Raw genomic sequence first — 10007 nt, 5'->3', positions numbered from 1 at the left:
AACATTTTTTTATAACTTTTATAACTATATTATAAATGGAATTCAATTCTATTCCATGACGATCAAAAACACATTTTTTTCCTAACTGACCCGGGTCTCAACCCAACCCATGCGGCCCATTTTAATTCTGACTCATTTCAACCCAAATATTTGATCTTGACCCAACCCTGCCTATCTCGACCCATTTGCCGGGTCATATACATTAAGCATTAATATATACGGAGTATATTATTAACATACATTAAATACCATATGATGTTATTGCAAAAGTCATAACAACGTTACTAGATGCAAAAATGTCAATTTCATGTCATCCTGAACTGTGACAGAAGACTTATAAAAAAAACCATAAAATTTGAACGCTGAACGAATTTCTTCATCAAGATGCCCTGATACCTGAAGTATCAAACCGAGCTCAAGCCATTCTAGAATAGAAGCCTGAGCTCCATCAAAAAGTCTTGCCGAGCCATCATACTGAGCTCGGCTCGACTCGACTCTTTTACAACCCTAATTCTGAAAAATGCATATTTTAGTTTTCCCATTGAACAGATGTGGTTTTTTTGAACTTCCAAACGCAATTAAAAAAAATATAAGATCATCGATTAAGATTCTCTTTAAAGAGCGTTACAAAGTCACAAAAATAGAGACATCTCAGGAGCTGGAATGAAGGACATGATACCTTCACCAAAAAGTTCAAATAATGAAATAACAACTTGTCCTGAATTCAAATCATCTTTCCAAACCTGCTTAAGATACGCAGGTGTCTTCGATCCATGGCGACTAATACTATTACCCTTTTCTCTTTTTCCTTGTGTGTCTTTAATACTGTCATCACCGATTTCCATAGGAGCAGATGAACTTTCAGGCTCAGATTCAACAACATTAGCAACAGTTTTGTCTTGTGAATCTTGTGTTATGGTGTTGTTATCAGACGGTGAACCTATAGGTCCATCGGTGATCATTTTCTTTGGAGACGGTTGATGTTCCAGCTCTTCTTCATTTGCCTTGCGTTTATCTTCACAAAACAGATTATAAAAAAAAATTAACGAGATTTTATTTTAATTCGAAAGGAAACTCATCAGAAAACTCACCTGTTTTGTTTGTACGGATAACCTTTAGATTGGTCTTCAAAACAGAATTTGCAGGTGGGGATGGTAGAATCGGAAAAAGCTTTAGCAGATCATACACGGACCTACCGGTAGCGCGCTGGGTAATATTTAAATATACAAGAATTAGAATATAGAATCAAATACTCGATTATGAGAAGCAAGACACCTTTTTTCCGCTGGAGGTGGCAATATAACAGTTATATAAAGAATTTTTGTATGAGCTGAAATGGGTTCAGATTTTTTTCTTTGTCAAATTGAAAGTCAACCATTTTGTATAAATAATTAGTGCCGAATATGACTACAAAACCATATTAATTGAATAACAGTGTACCTTCTTAATAAAATGTTTAGCAGGTTTTATTAATTAGATATACTATACTATTTGAACGACTTTTAGCCATTTGACCGGTTTCCTTTTCAGCTCTTATTTCTAGTTTACCACATGTATGTCTGGACGAAACTAGCTGCAACTGGAGCTTATCTTTGAAGCTGAAAGCTGGAGCTTATAATTTTACATAAGTGTTTGGTAAAGTAGCTGGAGTTGGTGTTGTAAATGGACCATAGAGGACATTAATACTAATATGTAAAACAATAATGAAGGGCTTTTTAGTAATTATACATGTCATAAGCTCTACTTTATTCCATAAGCTACTTGTAAGAATCGTATTTTTTAAGTTCTACAATTTGGGATAAGCTCTACTTTTTTTTTGTTACCAAATAAAGCTTTAAAATCATAAGCTCTTTAAACTCGTAAGCTCTACTTTTTTAAGCTCCTATAAGCTCTTATTTAGTGACATCCAAACACACCTGTAATTCATTAAAGAAAAAATACAAACTCCAACCGGCCCACAAATAAATGGCCGAAATTTCCACCTCACTTCAACAAAAAAATCACAATGACAAGAAAAGAAGGTTGTTTTGTGAGATAAACTAACCAACAATGCGCCATATACACGCCAAGCTTCAAGTCTTATCATTTCCTTTTTTTGATTCTCACGCAGTACTTCTTCAAGAAAGCGTAAATAAGTCTCAAGATTTGGCAGAAGAAGAAGACGAACCTGCAAATAACTTAAGAACTATCAAATCTGGAGAGTGGAAACAATTATTGCATATGAGGTCCAAGAGTGGAAATCTGGAGAGTGGAAACAATTATTGCATATTCGTACATTGGCTGAAGTAAAAGGGGTAAAAGTGAAAATTTTTACCACATGAGGTCCAAGAGCAGCTAGTCCTTGAACAGCACCGTAATGTTGAGTCAGTGTCCGCTTCCGGTCCAAAAATGATTTAAGCAATGTTTTAGTCAAACGTGTCTGGAGACTACTATAATTATGCCCAAACCTATAAAATACATTGCCATTTATTTATTATTTTTGAGTACCACAAAATCAACATTAGCAGATGATAAAAAGATGTTAAAAAGCTTCACCTTTTACATATGGTGGCAACAAGTTTAGCAGTGAAGTCTCTAAGTTCCCAGTGATTATCAGCAATTCGCTTTCCCAATCTTTTTGCAACAATACAGGTCACAACAGGTGGCATCAATTGGTGTAGCTGCATCAATATAAGTATATAAGTATGTAACTTAAAAATGATATGTGCTTCAAAATGTCGATAGACAATATTATGTAAAGGTAGTAAATATATGAATAGCAGATATAGTTAAGAGGCTAACATAAGGTTCAACGTGTATATGTGGGTTCTGGAGAAGACTCCAAACGAGTCGCATTAAAGCAAAAAGGAGCTGGAAATCGTTTAGTCCACGAGAAACCTGAAAACGTAGCTATATTCAGTAGTTGAATTGTAAAATAAAAATTTAGGGTTTCGGTTTGATTCATGATAATTTACCTCATCTTCAATAAAGCATGTAAAGTAAGGAACTAAAGGATGAAGTCCAGAGTCTGTAGCCAGACTCATTAGTGCTTCCTTGAAGAGAACAGAATCAGGCATATTTACAGCAAGCTCAGTAATCTTGTTGAAGTATAACTGCAGTAGCAAAATGAATTCAAAACGGTCAAAAAAAAAAAAAAAAAAAAAAAAAAGTTAGGAAAAGGGGAAATGGTTAAAATATATACCTGAAGCTCTCTAGATAAGACATGTTTTACAGGCAATCTAATATCGATAGGCATTTCGTCACTCTTTTGTTCAGGCTTTTTAGTTTCTGGTAAGGCAGCAATAACTGCAGATGACCCATATTATCTCCAAAAATCAGCTCTGCCACAGATGCATATAAAAATACAAACTTTTGCATACAAATTCAAAATTAGTCTTGTTTTGAGACAAATTGGCTGACAGACAGATATATCATATAGAATAAACAGACCTTCAAGAGGGGCGTTTTCTGGAATAGCAGGTTGTACACCTTCAATGGCTAGCCAGTGACAGAAAAGTGAAGTATCCAGTGGTGCTTTTGGTAATGGAGCTTCTATCACCTTCATATAAGCAGAATATATATAAAATTAGGTTATGTGGGAGTATTGTTTTTTTTTTTAATTTAAATTGAAAAAGAAAGTTAAATGTTTTAATTCTCTTACATCTTTAAAGTCCACATCTTTGTCATCGATGTAGAATAAATCTTTATGTCCAAGGGCCCTCTTGAACCTCAAAGGATCTCCGGATGCAAATCCATATATTGGCTGAACTGACAATAATAATGGGTCAACTTGTAAACAATTTGATTTATTACAATCACATTTTTCGTACTTCAGACATTGTTTATGCAATATCCATAATTGTCAAAATGTTCCATATGAGATAGAGAACTAGTGATTCACCTCAACATTTCTCATGCTAAGAGCACTGCCAATATCATCTGTGGTCAATGTAGTTCGTTTTGAATGATGCATGCATTTGATCCCCTCCTGAAGTTAACCAAAGTAAATTTTACTTCTTAAAAAAAAAACAACAAAACCCAATACCACATGAGTGTGGTGTATGGGGAGGTGAGATGTAGACAATCCTTCCCCTATCCGAGAATAGAAAACAAGTAATTTCTCCACCCAGAGTGAAACACTCTCAAAAGTAGAGAAAGTCATCCCTCTCTCTATTCAACGGATAGAGAGATTGCTTCCGAGTGGACCTCCGGCCAATAAATTTTACTTCTTATATTAAATAATAATCATGATCATGATTAACAGTTAAGAAGACACAAACACACGCAAAGCCTACAATGGCCATAAACAGTAAGCACATAAGCTATAATACATAAAACGATAATCACCTGCATAATTTCCCGCATACGATATTCTACATCGGGAGCAAGAGCCAATGCAGCATCTGGAGACAAATTATTTATGCCGATGCTCTGTGCTATGACCTCAACGGTCTCCTTCGGTACGATGCTCATTGTACTCTGATTAATAATTGATACGCTATGATTAACAAGAGCGACTAGACTCTAGAAACACAACAATTTGACCTAACTTTAATTAATTATAGGGAACACACTTAACTAGAAGAGGAACTAAGATAACTACTCATTCAAATCCTAAAATCGATACAATTATTCACCTCTGATAGTCCATATAGCTATTCTAGGGTTTCAATAAGTAATTCGTGACCTTATGATCTAGTTAACAAAAACGACACACCTAGGGTTTTATTAAAAAATTGTATGAGAGTACTGAAACGAAAAACGACATTATCGAAATATAATCAGATTCAAATATGAGAGTTTTAGATCGTTTACCTCGATTTGACCGGTGCCGGAGAGTTAATAGCGACGGTGATGCTATGGTGCTTTTATTTTGTTTAGTTACTCCGGTTAAAAGAGAAATAGAACTGTGAGTGAGCAGTGTTCTTCCGTGAGAATTTTACTTAACTGTCACCGACTTTAAATATGCCAGTTTTAGTCCTCGGTAAGTCGGTAACTTGCACTTTAATACCATTTCTTTTGAAAAAGTTTAATTTACAATTTCAATATTACAATCGATCGATATTGTGCTGTAAAGGCCCAATACTGGGCATGTAGTGTGAAGGCCCAACTGGCTAGTTCACTCTATGTTTAGCCCAATGTGGTGAAGGCCCATTGTAGGCTGTTGCTGCTCATTGTGACTTACGAGTATAATAAAAGGATGGTGGTGCAGGTAAGAGTAGATATGTTTGAATGTTTTTTTTTTTTTTTTTTTTTTTTTTTTTTTTAACTCCAAGATATTTTAACGCTTCCCTAACAGAAGGGTTCCAACGTAACATACAATTACAACGGGTAAAAAACAATTACAACGGCTTCACATGCCTTTGTAATTTCTCCCTTAGCGCCTTGCTAGGGGGCGCTTTTTTTTATATATAATCATTTATGTCCGTAAAAAAAATTACTACGGCTACAAATCGAACTAAACGGAAAAAAAAACAAATGCACTCATTGGATCGCCTTGTCTCAACCAACGCTGAACCGAAAACTTATTAGTCGGGGTGTCATTAATTAAAATAGAAATTTGAGCATCAAACACATTTTGATTCAATCTCTCCATGTATTCCAGCGGTTTTAATAGCATAAAATCCAAGAAGACCGTATCATATTCTTTTTCGGAATTAACTTTAAAAATCATTATTTTCTGATTCCACCTCTTATACCCTTTCATAGTCTCATTTAAAATTAAGAACCATCTAACAAATTGCACTTTAGACCAACAAAGCGATATTATTTTGTTGTTTACATATTCTATCATTCATAAATGTTTCTGTACACATCGATGATTCTTCTAAACAATAATCATATACATATTTGTGTGCTTTCACAAACCAAAAGAACAAAAATAATCCATCAAACAGCAATAACAACATTACTTAATCTCAAAAGTGAGATATGAGGAAAATAAAATATAGACAATCATATTCTTATTTGTTTTTTTTTTTTTTTTGAAAGGCCAATATTATTATAAACAACGAATATGTACAATCGGTGGAAGCATAGCCACCACAGTATCACGACTATATACAATTACATATACAAACTAAATATACATAGAGTACAAACATGAATAAGACAACTATATCTAGCCCGTATCTAAATTATTTCTTCTCGGATCGCCAAGGTTTGACGGATTAAGGAGCCATCGATGCCAATCCTTGCCAATAAGCCTCGATCTATTTAAAATTCACTCGAATGTCTTGATTTGTATCTCGTTGATGAGTTTTGGGGGTGCCCATGAATCATTGCGAAATATCTTTTGGTTCCTATTTTTTCAAATGATGTAGCAAGTTGTCCAAACGATTGCTTGCCAATCATATTCTTATTTCACGATGAAAAGAATGATTTCACAAAAATATTTCACAAACCCATATAAAAAATGATCGTAAAGGATATACAAATTAAGCAACAAAACTTTATAACAATTTAAAAAAGAATATAATTTATAATTTATAAATTTACATGTACATAAATATAAATATAAATATAATTTAAATATAAATAAATAGTAAAATAAAAGTCAATTTGTTAATCGCTCCATCTAAAATTCAAAAAACTTAAAGAGTTAAATTTTAGCAAGTAATAACACAATTAATGATTAATTAATAAAATTTAAAAAGAAAACTGTAATAGTCATTTTGTTTGTCTATTATCTCTAGCAATTTACGGTTCACTTAAACAAAAGATGTGTGAGAGAGAGTGAGAGAGTTCCAGTTCACGGCGGCGGCACGAATACGAAGCATGATAGGTACAATGGCATACTACATCAGGATCGGTTGACAAGGCTTTTTGGTATCCAATTGACGTCCTTCATGTTTTTCAACTTCCCGAAAAGTTGAAATGTGGCAAATTTGTAGAGATCGTTTAAACCACTAGGAGATATTAGGGATTATTACATGGTTGGGAAAAGGTTGAAAGGTGGTAATCGATTTGCATTTGCCAGATTCGCTAATATTCAAAGTGTCGACGGAATGTTATCGTCTCTGGAGAAAATCAAATTCAAGGGCATGCAAATAAAAATATTCAAAGCTAAAGAAAGAGAGGACACACATCAAGGCATCAGCAGGAATCAACCTACATCCCATAAGCTACAATCGAATAATGTAACTGACTTTCGTAAATTCAGCGAGGTTGCAGGGGGAGCTGCTGTGACGACCCGGAAATTTCCGACCAAATTTAAACTTTATTCCTATATGATTTCGACAAGATAAGAAAAGTCCGTTAGGTTGAGTATCAAAAATTTTGAACTATTTCATAAATTCATATGACCTTTGATTATTCCCGACGACTTACGATACGATTGCTTGTAAATAGACATGCATCTATATATATATATATATATATATATATATATATATATATATATATATATATATATATATATATATATATATATATATATATATATATATATATATATATATATATATATATATGTATATAATAATATGAAATATTATTTACTGTAATTGTTAGAATTAATAATAATTACTATTTAAAAAAAAGTATTTAATAAATAAATAAAGTATATAAATATATATTTTGTGGTTTTGAATTTATTTAGGAAACGATAGTAACACCCAGTTATCATTCGAATGATATTACACGAATTAAAAATGAACTATATAAATTTTAGTTTTTACTTTAAAAAATACATTTAGAAGCTATTCGATTAATTTAAAAAAAAATATATATTTAATTTTTAGTTGGGACTGAGCTCGAAGGACAGATCAAAATCAGGATCGATATTAAACAAGTTTAATGCGAACTTATTTGATTTTTAAATAAACGGTGATCCGGAAATGAGTTCTATAAATTATAGGCTCATTAAAAATATATTTAGGAACTATTTGTTGATTTTTAAAACTTTTTATATTTTACTTGGGGTTAGGAGTGAACAATTAATGTAATTTTTATTTAATAATTAATGGCTAATTTTTATACCATAGTGACCAGAATAAATAAATGAACGTAATTTAAAAATTTAGGATTTTTAGGAACACTTTTATACGTTAACTGTTTAACAACGGAGCACGATATCACATTCCGTAAATTTATGTCGGTAGAGTAATACAAGTGTAAGGCTGCTAGTATTACTTTATTGTTTTATGTGGGCACATGGTTACAGTTTTTTTCAAGAAAAAAAGACATTCAATATAATAAAATAATGAAATATCTAATCATCTGTTTGGCATATTTATGCTACGTATGTGAAAACATATGTGCAGAATTTTAATTTATATTACACATTCAAGTATTGTGTTTAATATATATCTTACATATACATAGACACGAATGAATGATATATATACATAACCAACCACACCTAGTTTGATCATCCTCTTCACAACCGCATCAATCACCTCCTCTCCACCATCACCCTCATCACCGACAAACCACCATGTTCGGCACCATAACATCAAGAACGACCATTCTACAACGACCTTTAATCGCCACTTTACACCTCCATAACCCTACAACAACAACCACCCATTTTGCAACTCTCTTTGCGGCTGCTGTACATAAACCACCGCCACCCTCACTCCATCGTGACTAACATTCAATACCCATAATCGCCATCCATCACCAAGAGCCACCACCTGCAAACTAGCGGCCATCATACCCCACCGTGAACACCATCACCTACAAACACCTACAACCACCTTATCCATTTTTTTCTTTTCCTCTCTCTCTCTCTATTAAACTCGAATCGCCACCATCATCAACAACAGGGAATCACCATCACCTCTACCACCACCTACGGCTTCCACCAACACTACAACCTTCACCACTCTTCACCATTCATGTTGATCGACACACACCACCTCTTCCATTTTTTCTCTCTCTCCTTTGCTCTCTCTCTACTATTCTAATCCAAGAACCTTCATAACCATTGAGTTCTCTTTTGTTGATCTTCTGTTTTGAATTTCTGTTAAGAACCAGATATTACCACCATCGTTGTCACCTATCAACCACCACCCAATCCCATCTTAAACCATCACTGCTGCTATTCGATGTTTCTACTTTTTAAATTGAAAACCATGTTAATGAAGATGATGAAAGGCGATATATTGATGATAATGATTCGAAAACAGATGATGATAATTAAGATAGATGAACATGAGATGAAGCAGAGGTAACGAGGAAGTGATAAATCGAAACCCTATTTTTTTTTTGCTGCGCGATCGATATTAATAAAAAAAAGAGAATCAAAAATCTCTCCTGATTGTTTCTGTCACGAATACCTTAACCCAGCTGGACCGTAAATCAATTTGGTCTTAAGTAAAATTTATTCATGGGCTTAATTAATAGACCAAGATTTAATTACATGTTGGGCTTATGAAATCTGTTGTTGGGCCAAACTTTGTTTGGGATGAAAATCAGGTTATATACAATTGGGTTAGGATAACTTCAAAAAAATTGGAGATGGAGGAGTGGTTTAAGGGTGTTTTGGCTAAGAGAGAGATATTGAGTTCAAGCCCGGGCAATGACAGTTTTTATTTTTAAAAGCTTAATCCTTTAAAGGTATTATTATTATTATTATTATTATTATTATTATTATTATTATTATTATTATTATTATTATTATTATTATTATTATTATTATTATTATTATTATTATTATTAATCATTATTATTATTATTATTATTATTATTATTATTATTATTATTATTATTATTATTATTATTATTATTATTATTATTATTATTATTATTATTATCATTATTATTATTATTATTAACATTATTAATATTAGTATCATTTTTATTGAAGATTATCATTTTTGTTAAAAGTATCATTTTTATTATTATTATCATTATTAGAAAAGTTAACATTTTTATCAAAATTATTATTATTATTACTATCATTATTATTATTTTGACATTAATGTTATTATTTTTATATTATCAATATTATTATTATCATAATAACTATTATTATTATTATTTTAAAATAAAACAACCTTTTATTTATTATTGTCAATATTATT

At 32.2% G+C, this 10007-nt stretch overlaps 1 protein-coding gene across 1 annotated transcript; it reads right to left on the bottom strand.

Annotated features, from left to right (window-relative positions):
* Positions 1-578: 578 nt before the first annotated feature.
* Positions 579-4887, bottom strand: LOC139871896 (transcription initiation factor TFIID subunit 6-like). The gene is made up of 13 exons (XM_071859648.1): positions 4795-4887; positions 4327-4458; positions 3881-3967; positions 3641-3742; positions 3430-3538; positions 3182-3285; positions 2955-3092; positions 2782-2877; positions 2536-2660; positions 2315-2447; positions 2045-2167; positions 1092-1206; positions 579-1015 (listed from the first exon to the last, which is right to left on the bottom strand). Exons 2-13 carry the CDS (start codon positions 4450-4452, stop codon positions 633-635), a joined length of 1641 nt encoding a protein of 546 aa, XP_071715749.1. The 5' UTR covers positions 4453-4458; positions 4795-4887; the 3' UTR covers positions 579-632.
* Positions 4888-10007: the final 5120 nt, after the last annotated feature.

Source organism: Rutidosis leptorrhynchoides, chromosome 10 (genome assembly GCF_046630445.1).
Source record: "Rutidosis leptorrhynchoides isolate AG116_Rl617_1_P2 chromosome 10, CSIRO_AGI_Rlap_v1, whole genome shotgun sequence".
NCBI classification, from domain to species: domain Eukaryota; kingdom Viridiplantae; phylum Streptophyta; class Magnoliopsida; order Asterales; family Asteraceae; genus Rutidosis; species Rutidosis leptorrhynchoides.
The sequence above is the reverse complement of the archived record's forward strand: the minus strand, read 5'-3'. Positions and strand labels throughout refer to the sequence as shown.